The 21,318-nt window shown below is 37.3% G+C and overlaps 3 protein-coding genes across 7 annotated transcripts in view; 2 read left to right on the forward strand and 1 right to left on the reverse strand.

Annotated features, from left to right (window-relative positions):
- Window positions 1-21,318, reverse strand: part of LOC109533359 (amyloid-beta-like protein) — an 83,569-nt gene that overhangs the window by 4,108 nt on the left and 58,143 nt on the right. Inside the window, exons 1-8 of one of the 5 annotated variants that reach the window (XM_048665618.1) lie at window positions 13,922-14,175; window positions 2,203-2,424; window positions 1,948-2,148; window positions 1,698-1,894; window positions 1,241-1,534; window positions 932-1,175; window positions 584-858; window positions 325-531 (exon numbers count right to left, since the gene is read on the reverse strand). In XM_048665618.1, the coding sequence (XP_048521575.1) occupies window positions 325-531; window positions 584-858; window positions 932-1,175; window positions 1,241-1,534; window positions 1,698-1,894; window positions 1,948-2,148; window positions 2,203-2,424; window positions 13,922-13,955 (1,674 nt within the window). In that variant the 5' untranslated portion in view covers window positions 13,956-14,175. Of the gene's footprint in view, window positions 1-324; window positions 532-583; window positions 859-931; window positions 1,176-1,240; window positions 1,535-1,697; window positions 1,895-1,947; window positions 2,149-2,202; window positions 2,425-7,562; window positions 7,701-13,921; window positions 14,176-21,318 lie in introns of those variants that run through there. The other 4 variants (XM_048665615.1, XM_048665609.1, XM_048665604.1 and 1 more) reach the window with 4 other exon arrangements.
- Window positions 14,205-17,082, forward strand: LOC109533356 (probable cytochrome P450 6a14). The gene is made up of 3 exons (XM_048665624.1): window positions 14,205-15,380; window positions 15,648-15,899; window positions 16,736-17,082. The coding sequence occupies exons 1-3, from the start codon at window positions 14,279-14,281 to the stop codon at window positions 16,897-16,899; spliced, it is 1,518 nt and encodes a 505-aa protein (XP_048521581.1). The 5' UTR covers window positions 14,205-14,278; the 3' UTR covers window positions 16,900-17,082.
- On the forward strand, window positions 18,443-21,060 carry LOC125504145 (probable cytochrome P450 6a14). Its single transcript, XM_048665634.1, has 3 exons — window positions 18,443-19,695; window positions 19,963-20,214; window positions 20,317-21,060. Exons 1-3 carry the CDS (start codon window positions 18,594-18,596, stop codon window positions 20,478-20,480), a joined length of 1,518 nt encoding a protein of 505 aa, XP_048521591.1. The 5' UTR covers window positions 18,443-18,593; the 3' UTR covers window positions 20,481-21,060.

Raw genomic sequence — 21,318 nt, forward strand, 5'->3', positions numbered from 1 at the left:
CACAGAGTGTAAAACACTCTAAAGATGTTAGAATTAAGACTCGTAGATAAGTTAGCAGTAAGAAATTTGTAAAAATTTGTCTGAAGTAAATAATGTCCAAGGCAGTTGAATCAGTCTTAGTCGGAAAGCACGGGAAATCACTTCGCCCACTGCCTCATCGCCTTTGATAATGTCCACCGCAGTTGTGGACGAAACGTCAGGAATAAATTCCCATAGACCACGGCTTCAAAGCCCGGAAAACATTCCTAAATGTGAAAACAGCCTTAGTTATGCGGGTGATAAATTTTTTTTTGGTCACATTAAGGAAAGGTTGCACATTCTTACCGGTTCCCCATGGCTTATTTCATGCGACATAACATGGGCAACTCTAATAACATCCTGTCTATGGGTGGCAGCTTTGGCAACTTCTTCTACAGCCTCCTGGACTGCCACATCATCCACCTCCTTGTGACTGGTTGGGGTTGCTGTTGCCAAATAACTTACCGTTTCAGCTGCAGTGCTTTCAGCAGTCGACACCACAAACACCGGGGTCTGAAAAGCCAACGTATGAAACTGCTCAATTATAATCTTCTGAAAGTCTTACTGAAGGTTTCTCATCAACGGAATTGTCCTCAATATCCTCATCGTCGATGTTGCTGATTTTCTTGCCCAATGCTGCCTCAACCCGCTTCTTCTCCTCCTTTAACACCGTTCGCTCCTTCTTGCGCTGCTCCTTGCGCTCCTTCTCCTGCAACCTTTGCCGCTCCCGTTCCGCCTGCTTGGTGGCAATTTCCGCCTTGTACTTATCCAGGATGGCCTGCTCGGCATCAGCGGTCATAGCTAGAAGGGATCCAGGGGTTTCATCTTTCGATCGCAGCGCTAAATGATGGGGATTATTTCAATGCATGCGTGGAAAACATTCTGCATGTTTCTGGGGAGCAATCAGGCCTACCTTGAATGTAGTCGTCCATCAACTGACCAATCTTCGAAGCCAGATCAGGGTAGCGCTTCAACATCTGCATGCTCTGGTTTACTGTTCGGTCGATATCAGTGAGTCGTTCCAAGACGCTGGGTTGTTCTCGAGCTGCAGCTTCGATGCTGCCGGCCAAAAGGTGGCGGTAATGGGAGATGGCATGGGCTCGGTCTTTGTGAAGAGAGCGCAGCAGCTTTTGCAGACATTTCTGGACTCTGTGGGTCTGAACCCAAAGAATAATCGTTTTTTTGTGACCTCACATGGGGTGGTTTAGATGAGCAGGCTTACGTTTGGTGGACTTTCGTTCAAAGCCTGTGTGTAGCACGACATCGCTTCCTTCTTCCTCTGGTTGATGTGCGCCAACACCCTTTGTTGGTGCATGGCGGCTAACTGGTGTTTTTCCGCATCTCCCTCCTCTTCCAGAGCCTGCACGGTTTGTTGGAACCTCTGCGTCATTCTCTGCCTGAATTCGTCAGCTCCTCTGGGATTGGTGGAGCGCATATCTTGGTAGCGCTCTTCCAAGTCCGACCAGTCTTTCATCACTCTGGTTACTTTTTCTCTGTGAGTTTCCTCCAGACGTTCCTGGAACACCAAAAAAAACGTTCCACAGTGCGCATTGGCGAGAACGTGGGACCACAGCATATTGTTCAATTTTCTCAAGAGAAGTCTTCAATTCGAACTTTCCTTCAAAACTTTCAACAATATTAGTCGCGTTCAACCGACTCTCTTTTCAAACTTTTCTCACCTGCGCTTCCTTATAGCTGTTATGTTCATTTCGAGGATCAAAGTGAGTGAAATATGGATCTGGAGTGGCTTCCGTGGTGGGTTTTTCCGTTGTAGTGGTACTGGTAGTCGTGGTCGTGGTTGTAGCTGAAGTGGTTGGTACCTTCATGCCAATAGTGGTGCTTTGCGACGTCGTGTCCCAATCGCTGTCATCGTAATCTAAAAAAAGTCCTCAAAGTCTCTGGACCAGAAGTGATCGGTTGATTGCCTACCATCATCATCTTCCTCATCATCGTCTTCGTCGTCAATACTCGGTTCATCGGACAATTCAGTATCATCAGCCACATCCTCCAGATCATCATTGCTGTCATCTTCATCCGAGTCATCATCACTATCATCCAGAGCTTCGGAAAACACATCCTGTTCTTTTTTCAGAATGGCCAACTCGACGGGCTTTTTGGGTTTTACACTTTCTGGAGCGGACAACAAATTTTGGCTTGATTAGCGTATTTGAAAGGGAAATTTACCTTTGAAGTGTTTGGGGCAGCAGACAAACTCCACTCCACTAAACAAAGAAATTCCACAAGGCAACAGCATGGCAAACGACCTCAACTGCAATTTTTTGTCCTGGCAAGCAGTTCCAGCTGTTGCGTTCCATCTTCCAAAGGTCCAGCAGTTGCTCTGGTTGTGAATGTGGTCGAACATGCAGTTTTCGGGAACGAGAAGCGCATCGGACTGGAACGGACCTTCTGAAAGGAACGAAATGCCAGAATGGAGAAATCAATGGAAAACCGCGTTCCTCAGCTAGTCGCGACTGGTCCCTGTTGGCTACGAGATAATGGAATTCGTCAGCCAAAAGCCCAGTGGTAAGGGAATTAATAAAGTGCATTTTCCTGGATACGTTCATTGTCCCTCTGGAAACTCCACGCAAAGATTAATGGCTGCATGTTCCTGATAAATGCCTTCGTTTAAGGAAAGGGTTTCCCGAATTTGCTCCACGTCATAGATAGCATAAGTCTAATAGGATCCAGTCATCGCAATCGATTACACAGTATTAAGCATGATTCTTTAAAAAATTGTCATTCGCCTTAGAAATATGGTTAAAAGATTTTTGTCCCATTCTGCACAATGATTTTTTAGGTCGGTTTCATAAAATGATTGAAAAAAATGAAAAATTTATCAATTGACATTTGAGGCTTTCGGAATAAGGAGACTTAGGTCTGGCTAGACTTGAATTTCATTGAACAAAAAAGACAGAGTTCAATTTTTAAGTCTTTGAGTAGTCGGGTATTTTCGACTGTACATGGTATAGGAAGAATATTTCAACGCTACCCCGTCAACAAACGACTACCAGTTGCACTCCGTTTGTGTGTAGTTAATTTTCGGGAGTGGCTTGATTTGTTTCTGCATTTACACATGGTAGAAATTTTTTTAACGGTATTTTGAAGGTGCGATTCTAACTAAAAGAAAGTTTTAAAATGCGATTTGTGGTTAAAAATGCATTGAATGGTATCCATCTGGACAACGTAAATGATGTAAAAGCCGATTAATACATAGATTTTTTGTTTTTGGGTGGTCCGTCTATCCCCGAAATTTGGGATAAATGGGCCAGAGTAAATCGGGACAGTTGAACCGGTTTTTATTTTTCTGTTTTATACAATGCCTACAAAATATCAACGGAAGTTGAGCTCACTAAGAGCTAGATGGACCGAAGAAGATCTCAAAAATGCTGTAGAGGCTGTAGATACAAAAACAATGGGGGTCAATGCCGCAGCCAGACAATTTAATATTCCCAAAGCTACTCTAATTACAAGAAAGCCGTGGGGAAAACTATAAAACTGGCTCATTGAGTTCTTCGCCTACTTTAGGAGAAGAAAATGAAGCGACGATAGTAGTTCAGATCTTAGCATAAGAGTTGCTGAAGGTGTTTCATGAGTCGTGCACCCGGTGGCTTCATGAGTCGTGTATAAACTGAAAATATGTGCAATGAATGTCGCAAATAAACTTATTAATTAAAAAATTAATTAAGTTTAATTTTGTTACTTATCCTTTGTTACGGTTCATCTCTCCCTGTGTGATCCAACTGTCCCAAATTGGTGGTTCAACTATCCCGCAGATTTCGGGTTAGTTGGACCACATAACGGTTTTTTATTTTATTTTTTTGTCAGCAAATGTGTCCGAGTTTTTAGTCTTTAGTTAAAGTTCTGATTGCAGTTAGTTAAAATGTTTGTGACAACATTTTTTTTACGTCTGTGACAACATATTCAAAAAAGTCGAATCAAAAAAGGTGGTTCATCTCTCCCGGAATTACTCTAGTTGTGTTTTTTTGGAGCAAAATCTTCTAATAACAAGTTGAGTAAACTTCAAGTCTAGCCATATATAGAAGGTGCATTCATCTCATTTTCAACTCCTTATTCCGAAATCCTCAAATACCTTCATAAATTTTTCATTCCGTCTTGACGACGCAATCCGACGGGAGTTTGCGAACAAGTTTCTACTCAAATCGCGTGTGTCTCCTCAAAGTTCCAAATATGAATTTTAAACGGGCATGCAAAGGGCCACATGCTCGTATATCAAAGTTTCCTGCCGCATTTCTAAGACTGCGTTATTTGCATTGCTCTCTGAAAACTGTCCAAAGGAATCTACATATTGCAGGTAAAATTTATTGCGATTGCATAGTTGAGCTCCATTTGCAGCCACTTTGAACTTTTCCCCTGGAAAACTGTAAGCATTCAACACATTTTCGGATTTATTCCTGAAAACCCGTTTTTCGGTTAGTTAAGTCAGCTGCCCATTTTTTTAGCCCGTCTGATAAATGTCCTCATTTAGAGGGTCTCCCAGTGCTCTTAATGACCCATTTTCTTACTAATAGTGCGGTATAAAATGCATTTATTTTCGCGTGAGTTGGGCGGCTGAATAATGTCTCAGAATTTCTCCGACTTAAGAAGATGGAAATGAAAATTCCGGCTGTTATTTCAAATTAAATTCCTGCTCCAAGATTACGAGGGATTTGTTCATTTGAAAACAAGTTTTCAATTCAAATCAAATCCTCCATACATCCAGCTTGAAATGAATCGTATATAGATTAGTTGAATACGCGCTCAATTGCGCAGTTGATAAATAGCTGGTCGAGTAATAAAACAAATTACGGTAATTATTTGAAAAACACATCGGACCTGCATTTGTCAATTTCGTCGGAACGCAGTTTAGAGCACAGGCAAAAAGCATTTATGGCCTTTTGAATTGAGATCATTTATCAGTTGCATCCAGCCATTAATCGGGCCCTACTGATTTTTGATAGTTCTCGATCAGCGAAAACGAAACCTGGATATTCGATTTCCTTTCGAACATATTAAATCTTTCGGGATTGTGCCTGATTGGTTACCTGGCGCAGGAAGGGTGATATGTTTCAATTCACAGCGTTCCACTTTTATTAGTTTCCTTTTGAGGTGATTTATCGCCTCTGTCAGGCAATTCTAGACGGTTGCCAATTTTTTTTCTGGATTTTATAACCATTTTATAACATAACATAACAAACCCCCCGAAAAAACCGTAAAACGTTTGTTACGTAATAGAACGATAAATGGACAAATATACTTTCTTTAATTAAAAGATGTAAGTAATGCGTCATGTTTTCCTACACACACAACCTTAAAGCGGCCTTAAAGTGTTCAACTTTCTTACATACGAGTAAAACATCATTTTAGGAATGTTTCAAGTTTCTTCTGATGCCAAATGGGGAAATTCAGGAATAATGCGGGTCGGAAAACAGCTCTTAATCCTTGGCTCAAACTTAGAAAATCGGTGGCGCTATAAAATTTAAGTTTTCATTGCAATATAGAACCCAAAAATGCGTATTTTTTATATAAAACTTTGAATTTTTTTCCGAATTCAGCCCAAAATGCGGAAATTTGAGACTAATACGTCTAATAGTCTTAAAACCGTTCTTAATCGTTTTTATTTAGAGAATCGGTTGAGCTGCGAAGCTCTAGTTATCATTTCGTGACAGAGCCTCTTTTTTTTTATCTAAAACATGATTTTAGGAAAGTGTCTAGTTTTCACGTAAAATGTAAAGCTCTACGAAAACTATCCATACATAGAGATGACATCCTAGAGGGCCTTCAAACACATCTAGTCATAATATCGCTGATTTAAAAAAAAATATGAAGTTTCCTGAAAAAGTATAATTATTAGCAAACAAATAGAGCAAATGAGAGATTGATAAAAGATAAAAATTGAGGTTTTTATTACGCAACAAAAGGGAAAAAGCCTGAAAGTTATCCATCGATAACTTTCAGGCTTTTTTAACCACTTCATCAAGTGGTTAAAAGGAAAGTTCAACAAAACAAGAACATTGCTTTGAATTGAAGTGATTGTATTGAAGCAAATAATAGTGTCACATGAAATTGACAGTGAATAATATAGAAATCGATTACAAGTAAGATAATATAAAGGAAAAAATGGGAAATAACCGATACAAACAGAATGAAAGCAAAATTGAATCTCACTCTCGATCAAGAACGTTCAAAGAGAAACGGTTTAATGAGAATGATGTGAATTTTTTTTCACGGACAAGAAATAACATTTCTCAATAGAAGAAATAACATTTCAGTAACAAAAGCACAGAAGAAGGAACGGAAAATAAAGAATAAACAAAAATGTTTGCTGAAGACGGATTTAAAGACAGCTATTAGTCCAAGAGATTAAACAAATTTTCAAGTAGAAAAATATGAGATTAGTGATTTGGGCCATTATTATCGGTGATAAAGTCAGATAGAAAGCGGGGAAGCGAATAAGAATAAAGAAGTTTAACAATGGGAAAACATTTGGAAAAACGACTGATTAAAGGGGAAACCACACCTCTGAAGATGCTAGCCATGCGTGCTCAAAAAAGTCGCGAACAAACTGCTACTGACGACAGTCTAATAACTCGAAAATCAGTAGATCTTCGAACGGTAGCGCCAACACTTAAGCCATATGATAAAAAAATATTCTTCAATAAAATCAGTCGAAGTGTACAGATTGATAAATATGAGCAGGCAAAAGTGGGTTATTTGCACCAAATGTGTAAAATAACGTCCGATCACATTTGGAAAACTCCATATAAAACCACTATTTTCGCCTCAACTGCCTAATTTTATCCGTGAAATTGACAGTGTTTGCACCACGTCGGGCGCAGTTTTACTACAGCCCTCAACTGCTGAAAAGTGCCTACCATTTTCCGAGTATCAATAAAGCTTTAGTGCTTTTCGACACTTTTTATTGTGGATATAAAGTCGCACCGAAGCTGTTCACTTTTCTTATTTGCGCCGATAAATGTGCGACTCAAATTGGAACTGATAAAATTACTTCACGCAAAACTGATTTTTCGGTCAAAGATGCAGTTGCACCATAATGCATTTAATGATGGCTTTTCCATCTAAACAAAACACTTCGTTAATATATTTTTAGCCATCAAAGTTAGAACGGCTTAAAAACATCGGAAATTAGGGGAGATGAGAGAAGGATTCGAACTTAACTAACTCAAAACTCAGAAACAGTTACTATGGGAAATTTTAAACGAAAAGGTTCTTTTTAAATCAACATCCCAAGCCAAATTAGCCTTGATAGAGTTTCGACATCAAAAGACAAGTGGAAGATCTCATAATTTAAAGAGTTTTTCCCCAAACATTCAAGGGCGACCGTTAAAAAATGCTATTTCAACAGCCAGTATTCCCCTGGTTTCACTATCTATAGACTCCCACACAAACATTTGAAACGTTTGGCCATAACGTACATTTTAATGGCCAAAATTGCACCGCAGTTTGCTTTTCGCTTGTTCATCAACATCAGTGTGAGTGAACCAAGACTTTTTAATGTTAACTTACATAGTGATCGCCCTAGTTACCTTCTTCATCTACGTAAAATGGCAGCAATCCTATTGGAAAAGGCGCGGGGTTCCCAGCCTGAACTTTCACTTTTTGTTCGGCCATTTAATCGGTCTGTTCTTTGGTGGAAGATCACTAGGCGAGACGACTTTAGACAGGTATAACGAAGCAAAGAAGCTGCGATATAAACATGCAGGTTTTTACTACTTCTGGAAGCCTGTCTATATACCATTCGACCACACGATTATCAAACATATCATGCAGCAAGATGCAAGTCACTTTTCCGGCCACGGGCTGTATCACCACCCCAAAGACATTTTGAGCATGCATTTATTTGCGCTGGAGGGTGAACGATGGCGGGATCTTCGAGCGAAACTCACCCCTGCATTCACCTCCGGGAAGATCAAGATSATGTTTGAAACTGTGGCCGAAAAAACCGAAGATCTAAAGCGGGCAGTGGATAAATTGGTAAATAATGAAGATGGAATTTCAATCAAGGAGATTTGCGGGGATTTTACTACCGATGTGATTGCAAGCTGTGGGTTTGGGATTGAATACGATTCCCTCACTAATCCTCACAACGTTTTCCGAATCTACGGCAAAAAGATGATTGCACCGAAACTCGTCAGTTTCCTCATGGAGCTGTTTGTTCCTTGGAACCTATTAGGTAATCTAGGCTTTAAAGACACTGGACGCGAAACCTCCCAGTTCTTCATAAACATTGTAAAGCAAACGATTCAATCGCGGGAACAGAACGAAGTTTACCGCAAAGATTTCATGCATTTGCTGTTGCAACTGAAGAATCAAGGAAGTCTGTCCGATTCCCAGAAAATCGATGCTGCCAGCGAGAAGAGCCAAGGCGTCATAACGGAAGAAGACATTATGGCACAGTGTTTCGTCTTTTTTTTTGCTGGCTTTGAGACATCTTCAACCACCATGACTTTTGCTTTGCTTGAACTTGCTCAACACTTGGACATCCAGGCGAAACTGAGAGCAGAAGTCGATCGAGTGCTTGCAAAGCACAATGGAAAATTCACTTATCAATCTGTTGCGGAAATGCATTATCTGGAAATGGTGGTCAATGGTAAGTTTAGCGCTTGACGTTAGAAGGCTACCTATTGCTTTAAATTTGATTGGTTTGAATCAAGCTGTTTCGCTTCCAGATTTTTTTGTTGAAAATTAGCAGTTTAGTTAAAAGATTAACCATTAATCAGCTTTGAAGGTGGTTGATTTTCTTCTCAAACTACACAACTTTGTACTCTTGCAAATGACTATTGCACCCTTTCTTAGAGACGCTGAGAAAATTCCCCCCAGTGCCAATAATCCCCAGAATATGCACTCAAACTTATCAAATTCCCAACTCAAATGTGGTGATCGAAAAGGGCACAAGTGTGGAAATTCCTGTTTGGGGAATTCATATGGATCCTGACTACTACCCGAACCCCGACATTTTCGACCCGGAGAGATTTACCGAAGAGAATAAAACAAAGAGGAAGGAGGAATTAACGTTTTTGCCTTTCGGCGCTGGGCCACGTCTTTGTATAGGTGAGTTATAGGCGTGTTACTCTTCCGAATAGCATTTGGAGACATGTGGAATTTAGTAGTTTGCACTATATTACGACTCTTCGTAGGGTTGAGATTTGGCATGCTTCAGTCCAAAGTGGGACTAGCCACTTTAATTAGACACTTCAAGTTCGCACTTAATAAGAAAACTTCATTACCGCTCGAGATGGAGCAAGGAATCGTCATTAATACCGTTAAAGGAAGCGTTTGGTTGAACGCCATTAGAATATAATGAAATGAAAGGGCATTTATTTAGCAAAATACATGCTGTTAGGAGAGGAGACATTTACCCAAGCTTGAGCAGATCCGTTTGCTTCAAAAATATATATCATCCATTACTGAAGTATGTTGGCGAAAAAAGAAGCTGCCTTGAGTGTAAAATTAAATCTAAATGTTTATAAGACCGTAATTTCTAGCTTATTTTCAACGCACTTGAAAAACATTTCCGCAAGTGGCACGTTTCTAATATTGGGCAACATTTAGTAAGATTAACTACGTATTGACACTGAACTGATAGTAAACGTGTTACCAATTCGATTAAAGGCCATGAAGGCGTCATAATCATTAGATTGGAATGAGATTGATCACTCTGTAATAATATAATAAGGTAAAAATATCCAAGTGTAATCAGCAAAGTAGACAGCAGTTAGCAAAAATAGTTTAAATTGATTGCATGGAATAAAATGTCGTAAACTGTTATAGTCACAATGTTACTATTTGTTGCTTAGGACCCTAAACCAATATATATTATTTTTAAAAGACAATCCTCTAAAGCAAATCATTGTTGATTGAACATAATAAAGTCATCAGTTCGATCAAATGTAATAAATGTTGTGAATGTAATAAAAGTGGATAATGTAGTTAGTTATTTAAATATTAATTTCCAGTTGAACTGGAATGGGTAACATAAAACGTATTTTAGGCCTGTAAATAATCCATATTAGGATTACTGGGAATATTGCATATTTTAAAGACTCAATTAATATTTATAAGTTAAGCAAATTAAATATTATATATATATGTATGTATTATTATAATTATATTGTTAACCTCGTTATATGACTTGCAATGCAGACCGATTCCAAAATTGATTTTGCATATTCTGTTTGATCTCTAACTTTTTTAGTGGGTTTCAATTTTACGACGATTTTGCTGCATAATTCCGCGAATGAAGCGCCGAGCTTGAGTTGTGAAGGTTAAAATCATTAGATTCAACATAAAACGTAATTACGTGTGTTTCAAAAACAGTCCATAATAGTTTCTTTAATTTAAAATAGAAATAGTTAGATTTTCTTATTTAATTATAGTTAAAAAATTGTTTTCTTTGTATAATAAAAGTTTACTTGTGTAAGTAGCATTTTCTTCTCCATCAGACCTCGGTAGGTATTTACTTGCTGAATATTAATGTAATCTTATATGACCGATGGCTGCTAAGTGGATTAAATATGGTTTTTTTGATCTCATTAACCCCGTTCTTCAGAATATAGCGTTTAGTGGCCGTCTAGTAGGCTTTCGCATCTTGCTTTAGCGTATAAATGTTGACCCACATAATAATAACAGTACTTTCTTTCTTAATGTACGAAAAATTACGTCAAACTAACTGGCAAAGAAATGGCCATCATGCACAGATTTACGATTATTTTAAAATTCGGTAAATAACGTTTTTAAAGCATTTTGAACTACATAAATTTTGTCAGTGTATTCTTGTATTAATGGATCATTGAGATAAGCAAATCGAGCACTTTTTTCCAGTGAACCAACAACTAACAACGGAATTAGAATTTTTTTGCCACTCTTGGCACAATTTCATATTCTACATGTTACACATTCCCATCTCCTCCTTGTAAAACACCAGGAAAGTTTCCGTCAGCAACAGCAGTTTCAAGGGTAGGTACAAAGGCACACAAGCTTCCTGACTTTTGAGTGGTTATTGAGGGCACAAGGGTCGAGATTTCAATTTCGGGTATTCATATGGATCCCGAGTACTATCCTAATCTAAATGTTTTTGAAATGAAATGAAAAAGCGAAAGCCAGCAGACTAGAATATCAATTTTTACGTACAAGACGCACACTTTTGTATTGGCAACAATACTTCAGATGGCAAAAGAACGGTAATTGCTGGTTTATTAAAATAATTTTGTATTTGGCGTAAAAAAAAATTTCTACAAATTCCATAATGCAGAAGCTATAACTTTCGGGAATTAACGTGTACCGTGTGTTTGATATTTTGGAAATATTTTTTTCTAAATATCAATTTCTTATTCCTCAAAAATATCATAATTAGGCAGTTTGCGGGATTCAATACGATATTTACCTTACGCTGTTTAACTGCCGATCTCTGCTTAAACTACGTTCATGATTTTGAAAAACTAAAGCCTTTTTCGGAGAGAATTGCCCAATGGAACAAAGTTCTTAATAAAGCTTCTTATTTGCAGCACTCAATGAAATTTACCAAAAAAAACACCAGTTTAATATTCTAGTTCTCTTCCCCGTTCTACTTTATTGTGAAGACTTGGCAATTCAGAAACCAATTCAATTTAGGATTAATTCTAGTTTTTAATCGAAAATCGCCGTCTCTATCTCTTAAACCGCGATTCACCAAATTTATATCAATCTATTATGCAAGTTAACAGCAAATAAAAACCTATTTCATGTTCGCTGCTGAAATACATGTAATCAAAACACCGCGATTAATAAACTCATTGTTGATCAACCAGATGAGCGCGAGCAAATTACTCGAAACATGATAGCAGAAGCAGAATGAATAGGCTAATAAATAATTTCTCGCCTGCATGTATTCATGTAGACTTGGGTTTTATTTCAGTCTCAATTAGAGGGACGCATTATTTCTGTAGCCTCAAGGCTTCAGTCGCTGTAAAAGCATTTGTCCTGCAACTAGTTATCTAAATAATTAATTAGCTTTCTCCAGAATACAGAAACATTGTTTATCACTTCCAGAGAAGTTTATTGAGTTCAGTTCAAAACCGTCCGCCAGTTTCGTTCTTATTAAATTCCGGCTAATAATGGATTTTATGATTCTATTATGTAAACTCGTGGGCTGAAATAGAAGAGAACTCATATTTTAAGTTTGGAAACTTTGGACGAAAGTTTCCTCCTCGAAAGTAGTTCGCAAGCCAGCACTGCAGAAAAAAGTGAATGAGATTTAATTAATTGTCCACGGCCAAAAAATTTGAAAACCACTGTTCGATCACTATCACGAACGCGAATACGAATTTCTCATTTAAAACCAACTCCAGTGAGTGACTAAAAATTACATCTTATCTTAGACACGGGCTTCTCCGTTTCTCAGGTACTCATTACATTTACATGTAAAAAGTACATTTTAATGTTAGCTTTCGAAACAATACCTTGATCGTTATGGGTACTTATTTGATAACGTGACTATCAATGTCAGGAGCAATAAATAGGCACACAATCGACTTAAAATTATCAACACTTTTCGAGTATTTTTGAATGCATATTTATTGTCGCAAGCAAAATCAGACCAGAAGAGCCATCGGGATAGTCGAAAGGGACAAAAACTTTGTAGCGTACAACGGGTGAACAAAAGGCAGCTTTATTTGCTAGCAAAGTGCCTGTACGACCCACTTGGAATGTCCCGGTCCAACCAACGATACTTTTCAGTAGCATGACAAAGTATTATTACTAAATCCGAGTTTATGGGCAATGACAGTCGAAAGTATTATGAAAACGTGTTTCGAAATCGTCATAAAGTACCAAATTGCCTGCTACCGGGTTCGAAGGCAAATAAATTAGTCGTCAAATTATATGGGGTGACCCGGATAATAATCGGTATGTTCCTGCAATTATCCAAGACATAACAAAAGGACCTCAGTGACCCGAAGACGCTTTTTTTGACTAATCGAATCTATTTCGGCGTTATGTTGATTCGTTTCGGGACCCCCGTAGATGTTCAACATTTAGCTCATAAAAATCGACGTGTTTTGCCGATGTCCTTGTCTTGGCAATTTTACTCCTCATTTATGATACGCAATAAAAAATTGTGCAACTGTAATTATTCAAGAGACTATTAAATGCACACGGAGTCTGCTTGGTAAAACATGTGCTGTAATTTAGCATGGAATGAAATTAGCATTTGCACAAATGCATGCCAAGGCTTAAAGCAGCAACAACGCTACACATAAAAACTGATGATGGTGGAAAAATACACCGAAACGTATTTTGATTAATAAATAGAGACAATAAATGACTGAAACCCAGGAATAAATTTGATTTGGAATTGAAAGACAGCCAGGAAAGTATATACCAATATTTAATATAATTCTAGCGCAAGACAAAAGGTCAGACAAAATATGAACAAAAATGTAACATTTTTTTCCACTTTAGCATATGTTTTCTCTTTGCCTCTTTTATAATCTTCAATTGTTCGCGACTCTCTAAACTCTCCTTCAATTTACTTCTAACTAAACTTTTACTAAATAAATATTAACGTTTGTTTTGCTCGTAACGTTATTGATATTGTTAAACACGGATAGGAAATCAAAGATTTGGAAAACAGCAACAAAACAGTAACCATAAAGACATTTCCTGCCATGTAAAGTTACATATAATTTAATATTTCATTTAGTATCTTGTTAGCAGTAACGATACATAAAAAGTAGCAACGTTCCTTTGAATTTGCTGTCGATCTGAAAGGTGCAATTAGTCAGAGAGAAGCTGCAACTTCAATTTCTTTCAAAATTAGTTGCATTCTACTACTTGATACAGATCATTTAATACTGCACTTATTTCCTTTGGACTTTTTTTGGCTATTGATTTTTCCCAATTTCAATACCTGGCAATATTTTCCGTTTTAACCCAACAAGCATAGTTCATATCAAACTCTCCAATGACGAAAATGCAGGCAAAATTCGACGGTATTCAACCGAAAACTACCCGCATTAAGCACATAAGTGTTTCGTCCGAAGGTTCAAATATGTCAGAAAACAGATTCTGGAAACAAACAGCCGACCAACGACTTACCGAACCAGATGAATGTCAAGCAGGCGTAATTGAGTTGATCAACAACTTTGAAACATGACTCTCCAATAATCGAATCAGTATTATTCAGCAATTCGCGATACTTTATATCAGTGAGGAGGACTTCAACTTGAGATTCAATATCAAAGTGGTAGTGAAGCGAACAAGAACAATGGCGTTTGGTCTAGCCTATGTAGTGATCGGTGTGATTTCGTTTATTATTTATGTGAAATGGCGTCAATCATATTGGAAGAGGAAAGGAGTGCCCAGCTCAGACGCAGATTTTCTATTGGGGGATAATACGAAGATTTTCACAAACCAAGAATCTTTGGGAGAAATCTCCGTTAACAGGTACAATAAGTTCAAGGCACAAGGCAAGAAGCATGCAGGCTTTTACAACTTTCTTCAGCCTGTCTACTTCCCGCTGGATACAGACATTATCAAACACATCATGCAACAGGACGCGAATTACTTTGCTTCCCATGCAACTTACAACAATCCAGACGATGTCTTATCCAAGCATCTGTTTGCCTTGGAGGGTGAACGTTGGAAGGACCTACGGGCGAAACTGACTCCTGCCTTTACATCAGGAAAATTGAAAATGATGTTTGAAACTCTAACAAATAAAACCGTCGGTTTGGAAAACGCGGTTGCAAAAATGGTGGACAAAAAAGAGGCATTCGTCCTCAAAGAATTTCTGTGCAACTTTACCACTGATGTGATTGCCAGCTGTGGCTTCGGAATTGAATCCGACTGTTTGGGCGATCCAAATGATGCCTTCAGAAGAGCCGGAAAAAAAATATTCGAACCCAGACCATTCAAACTCGCTTTACTCAGTCTTTTCAATTGGGATTTTTTGGCGAAACTTGGATACAAACATTTTCCAAACGAATTGACAGTTTTCTTTACAAACGTGGTTACCAGTACTATCAGGCACAGAGAAAATAATCAAATATTCAGAAAGGATTTCATGCATTTGCTGCTTCAGTTGAAGAACCAAGGAGTGCTTTCTGATGATGATAAAGTTACCGGCTCCGGTAACGGAAAAGGAATTATATCGGAAAGCGACATTATTGCCCAGTGCTTCGTCTTCTTCATTGCTGGCTTTGAAACTTCCTCTAGTACCATGACTTTTACTATGCTGGAACTCGCTCAACATCAGGATATTCAAGACAAATTGAGAAAGGAAATTTTGGAGGTTTTGGCGAAACATGATGGAAAAATCACTTATGAAGCTGTAATGGAAATGCCCTATTTGGACAAAGTCATCTCTGGTAAGAATCGATGCTGTTTACATCGTTATGCTAAGGTTTTTACGGAAGAATCTGCCCTTCTAGCACAAGTGTATTTTTTAGCATTTTTTTGCCTTTCTTCATTCACAGTTGATACAGTTTGGAAAAGTTGCCAACCTAAAAAGCGTATTCATTTCTCTGACCTAAAAAAAAATTCCTAATTCGCAAAGTAACAAAAAAATATCGCTAAATCCGGTTTAATCATTTACTTAGTTTTCTCGATTTAAATATTTATTTGTTGTATATTAGAGGCCTTAAGAAAATTCCCACCTCTACCCGTCATTCCACGACGATGCACTAAAACGTACAAAGTGCCCGGAACTGATTTGGTATTGGAGCGGGGCACAGATGTGCAAATTCCAGTTTGGGCCATCCAGAACGATCCTGAATATTACGAGAATCCAGAGGTTTTCGATCCAGAGCGATTCTCAGAAGAAAACAAAGCGGCCAGGCCAGAATACGCTTTCTTTCCTTTCGGTGCTGGACCTCGCGTTTGCATTGGTAAGATATTTTAATGGTTTTTCAATCGATCCTGAAGATTAAAACAGTTTGGCTTTTGCGGTCATTACTTGAAACTATCCTGAAAAACTCGCCTAATCCTGAAGACTATTTGAATGTTTGAAAAACCTTTGCAGATATAAAAGAATACTTTAGTGCATTTTAACATTTTGCTATATATGACTTTTCCATTAAACGATTTTTTTCATTTAAATTTTCGTGAGTTTGCCATTGAATTTTTTCAATTCAATTATATTTCCAAGTTATTAATTTATCTCACGCAAAAATTACTCTCATTCACTTCGTAAGTATACATTTTTGGGTCAAAAGATAAAAAATAAAATATGATTTAAGTAAACTAAGCACACATGTTGTTAACGTGGTACTGAGTCCTTTTGCTTAGTGTGTGTTTATGAAGGCTAATAAATAAGTAGTTTTTTCTTGATGTTTCTTTAACAAGATCGTCGCTTTCATTTAAAGTCCTTTTGTAAGTATCTGGAAAGGTTTTGAGAATGAAAGTTTTTGAACATTGATAATGTTATTATGGATCATTTTTACAATTGCCCAACTGTTTCATTCAGTTTTTGCCGATGACTACTCCATTACATTGAACATTTAAGTGATATCAAGTTGAGCACTTTACGCGATGAAAACCCAATGCGTTGGTCAATTAAATTTGATTAAAATATCTCACAACTTACCAGTTGGACGAGTTATTTTTTAAAATATTTTTCATTCGACTCTACAATTGAATACTTCAACAAAAACCAGTTTAGCATTGTAACTTATTTATCAAATTATTATACCCACATATTTAGGATTCATTGGAAATGTTTTAGGCTTGAGACTTGGCAAACTTGAAACTAAAGTCGGATTAATTACGCTGCTGAGAAAATTCAAGTTCACCATCAACAAGAAAACGCCATTTCCAATTCAGATGGAGAAACGAGGATTTATCAGCACCATCCAAGGAGACCTTTGGGTCGATGCTGTTAGAATATAAGGCATGTGAACTAAGTATTCCTGCGGCGTTATTACTGATATTTTTAATATTTATTCCCGGTTGTGAACATATTCTTAATTTGATAGGCATTTATTTAAACTGATAAGACAAAAGTTGCATTATTAGAGAAATAAATGTTTTTAAATAAATACTCCTTAACAGCATGCTAGATGGATAAAACAACATATTTGTTTTATAGTGGTTCTTATGATTCATTTACCCTTCCTTCATTTAATCCTTTTCATTATTATTATTGATCTTGTTGTCTATTTACATTTAAAACGTTGGAGGAACTAATTTGGATGCTTTGTTATTGAATATTTGATGAATGTTCTTGGGTTTTTTGTGATTTCCAAATTTTCGAGTGTTCTGCCTGTCTAATAAATGCTGTTTTTCTTAATAATAATTAGAGTTTTGGTTTGTGTTTTTTTGTTCAACAAATCAATTTTTCATACGGTTTTTTTACCAGTCGTGTAATCAGTACTTGAATTTGCTTCAAATTTCCGAGATTGATTTGCAACACGGCTTGATTGCCTATTATTAACGTTTTTTGGCATTGTTTTTTAACTCATTCATCCCTATGTGTCTAAAACTGTACTCTTTCCTACTTTCCGCTTTCGTTTATTCCACACTACATGCCAATGTTGTACCTTTTTTCAGTTTTTTAAAGCAAAAAAAACATGGAAAACGTGTAGCAAAATACCATAAACTGTGTGGATTTAACTATAACATATTAAAGCTTGTTTCATTTTTACAAATATGTTCAAGATTTGCTGCAAAAACCGCTACATTTTTGTCCACTTCTGCAAAGGTTTTCCCCTTCTCTTCTCTGATCTTCAGTTCTTCTCGAGCAAACTACAAGATGCGTGGAAGTCTGAAATTGCTTTCCAAACTCCACTTCAACTTACCTCTTACTAAACTTCTACTAAATAAATATTTTTTTATTTTGCTCGTTTATCAATTGGTAAACCCGAGTAGGAAAACGAATATTTGGAAAACAACAACGAAAAGTAATCATAAAGTCGTTTTCTGCCATGTAAAATTAAAAGAGTTATTATGATTGGGGAGATGTGTGACAACTGGCCAAAAAACCCGGGGCCTCCGACTATTTTTTTTAATTTAGTGCCTTGCCACCTCAACTCGATAAAAGCAGTAACGATTCTTTGAATTTGAAAGGCGAAACGAGTCATCGAGAAGCTGCAGATTTCGTCTCTTTCGAAATTAGTTGCATTCTGCTACTTGCTTCCAATCGTTTAATACTTCACTGGTTTTCAAGACATATGAATTTTGTTTCCTAATTCTAAATCCTCAGAATTTTTTCCCGTTTTAACTCAACAAGCAAATTGCAAAAAAATCTCAAACTCTTCAATAATAAAAGTGTAGGCAACAAATTCAACGGCCTGCTCCCGAAAACGGCGAGCAGTGATAAAACTAACTACATTAAGCACATGAGTATTACAACTGAAGGTTCAAATATGTGTAATATATCATCATAAAACAAATTAACGCGAAGCAAACAGCCAACCAACGACTTAGCGAACCGGAGGAATTTCAAGCAAGCGTAATTGGGTTCACCAACTATACCTTGAAACATGACTATCAAATAATCGAATCCAGCAACTCGCAGTAGTTTATATCAAAGAGGAGAACCATTGAGATTCAGTACCAAAGCGGTAGTGAAGCGAACAAGAACAATGGCGCTTAGTCTAGCCTATGTAGTGATCGGTGTGATTTCTTTTATTATTTATGTGAAATGGCGTCAATCATATTGGAAGAGGAAAGGAGTGCCCAGCTCAGACGCAGATTTTCTATTGGGAGATAATACGAAGATTTTCACAAACAAAGAATCTTTGGGGGAAATCTCCGTCAAGAGGTACAAGAAGTTCAAGGCACAAGGCCAGAAGCATGCAGGCTTTTACAACTTCCTCCAGCCCGTATACTTCCCGATCGATACAGACATTATCAAACACATCATGCAACAGGATGCGAATTACTTTGCTTCCCATGCAACTTATAGCAATCCAGACGACGTCTTATCCAAGCATCTGTTTGCCTTGGAGGGTGAACGTTGGAAGGACCTACGGGCGAAACTGACTCCTGCCTTTACATCAGGAAAATTGAAAATGATGTTTGAAACTCTAACAAATAAAACCGTCGGTTTGGAAAACGCGGTTGCAAAAATGGTGGACAAAAAAGAGGCATTCGTCCTCAAAGAATTTCTGTGCAACTTTACCACTGATGTGATTGCCAGCTGTGGCTTCGGAATTGAATCCGACTGTTTGGGCGATCCAAATGATGCCTTCAGAAGAGCCGGAAAAAAAATATTCGAACCCAGACCATTCAAACTCGCTTTACTCAGTCTTTTCAATTGGGATTTTTTGGCGAAACTTGGATACAAACATTTTCCAAACGAATTGACAGTTTTCTTTACAAACGTGGTTACCAGTACTATCAGGCACAGAGAAAATAATCAAATATTCAGAAAGGATTTCATGCATTTGCTGCTTCAGTTGAAGAACCAAGGAGTGCTTTCTGATGATGATAAAGTTACCGGCTCCGGTAACGGAAAAGGAATTATATCGGAAAGCGACATTATTGCCCAGTGCTTCGTCTTCTTCATTGCTGGCTTTGAAACTTCCTCTAGTACCATGACTTTTACTATGCTGGAACTCGCTCAACATCAGGATATTCAAGACAAATTGAGAAAGGAAATTTTGGAGGTTTTGGCGAAACATGATGGAAAAATCACTTATGAAGCTGTAATGGAAATGCCCTATTTGGACAAAGTCATCTCTGGTAAGAATCGATGCTGTTTACATCGTTATGCTAAGGTTTTTACGGAAGAATCTGCCCTTCTAGCACAAGTGTATTTTTTAGCATTTTTTTGCCTTTCTTCATTCACAGTTGATACAGTTTGGAAAAGTTGCCAACCTAAAAAGCGTATTCATTTCTCTGACCTAAAAAAAAATTCCTAATTCGCAAAGTAACAAAAAAATATCGCTAAATCCGGTTTAATCATTTACTTAGTTTTCTCGATTTAAATATTTATTTGTTGTATATTAGAGGCCTTAAGAAAATTCCCACCTCTACCCGTCATTCCACGACGATGCACTAAAACGTACAAAGTGCCCGGAACTGATTTGGTATTGGAGCGGGGCACAGATGTGCAAATTCCAGTTTGGGCCATCCAGAACGATCCTGAATATTACGAGAATCCAGAGGTTTTCGATCCAGAACGATTCTCAGAAGAAAACAAAGCGGGCAGGCCGGAATACGCTTTCTTTCCTTTCGGTGCTGGACCTCGCGTTTGCATTGGTAAGATGTTTTAATATATGTTTCATACAACTCTACATTTGGGTACTTCGACTTTTCATATTATTATACCCTGATATTTCGGATTCATTTGAAATGTTTTAGGCTTGAGACTTGGAAAACTTGAAACTAAAGTCGGACTAATTACGCTGCTGAGAAAATTCAAGTTCACCATCAACAAGAAAACGCCATTCCCTATTCAGATGGAGAAACGAGGATTTATCAGCACCATCCAAGGAGACCTTTGGGTCGATGCTGTTAGAATATAAGACATTGAACTGGTGAACTAAGTATTCCTGCGGCGTTATAAATGTTGTTATTATTAATAATTATTCTCGGTTGTGAACATATTTTTAATTTGTTAGGCATTTAATTAAATTGACAAGCCAATCGTAGTATTATTAGAGTAGTAAACGGTTTCAATTAAATATTCCTTAATAATATGCTAGGCATTACATCATCTTATAAAGCATGGTATTATTAATCATTACATAGATAAAGTAGTCGTTTTTGTGAATGTTGTAATTTGTAATCCAATCAATCAGGATGGTTTATCTTATCATTAAAATCCCCATATATAAAATAGATAAGCGAGCTTTGCATTAGTTCATAATAGGCCGTTTCTTCCATTATGAATTTTCATAGCAAATTTGTTTTATAGTAGAATTTATGATTTATTTGCCTGGCCATGATCTAATTATGTTTATTATTTTATTATTGATTCTGTTGTCTACGTACGTTTTAAATCTCAGACGGACTAATTTGGATTATCTGTTGTTGAATAATCGAAAAATTATTTTCATTTCTTTTGATTTCTGTCTGATTAATAAATGCTGTTTTCTTCAGTTATTTTCTCTAGTCATTAATACGGATTTATTTTCCTGACTGCGTGTATTTGTTATGATATCAGAGACACAAATTTAAGGCTTCAAGAAGGCAAAGACCTAAAAGAACGTTGATTTGTGCCAATCATGAGTGTGTAAATTTGAAATCTGATGATGGCGCTGTTGTCTTGCCGAAACGTAATGAAATAAACGATGTTCAAAAATTTTTACTTCACACTTTGACTGAGACCCCAGGAATGATAAGAATATCTAGTCATTAAGT

Source organism: Dendroctonus ponderosae, unplaced genomic scaffold (assembly GCF_020466585.1).
Source record: "Dendroctonus ponderosae isolate FM_Combo_2020 unplaced genomic scaffold, Dpon_F_20191213v2 Dpon_F_20191213_1, whole genome shotgun sequence".
NCBI classification, from domain to species: domain Eukaryota; kingdom Metazoa; phylum Arthropoda; class Insecta; order Coleoptera; family Curculionidae; genus Dendroctonus; species Dendroctonus ponderosae.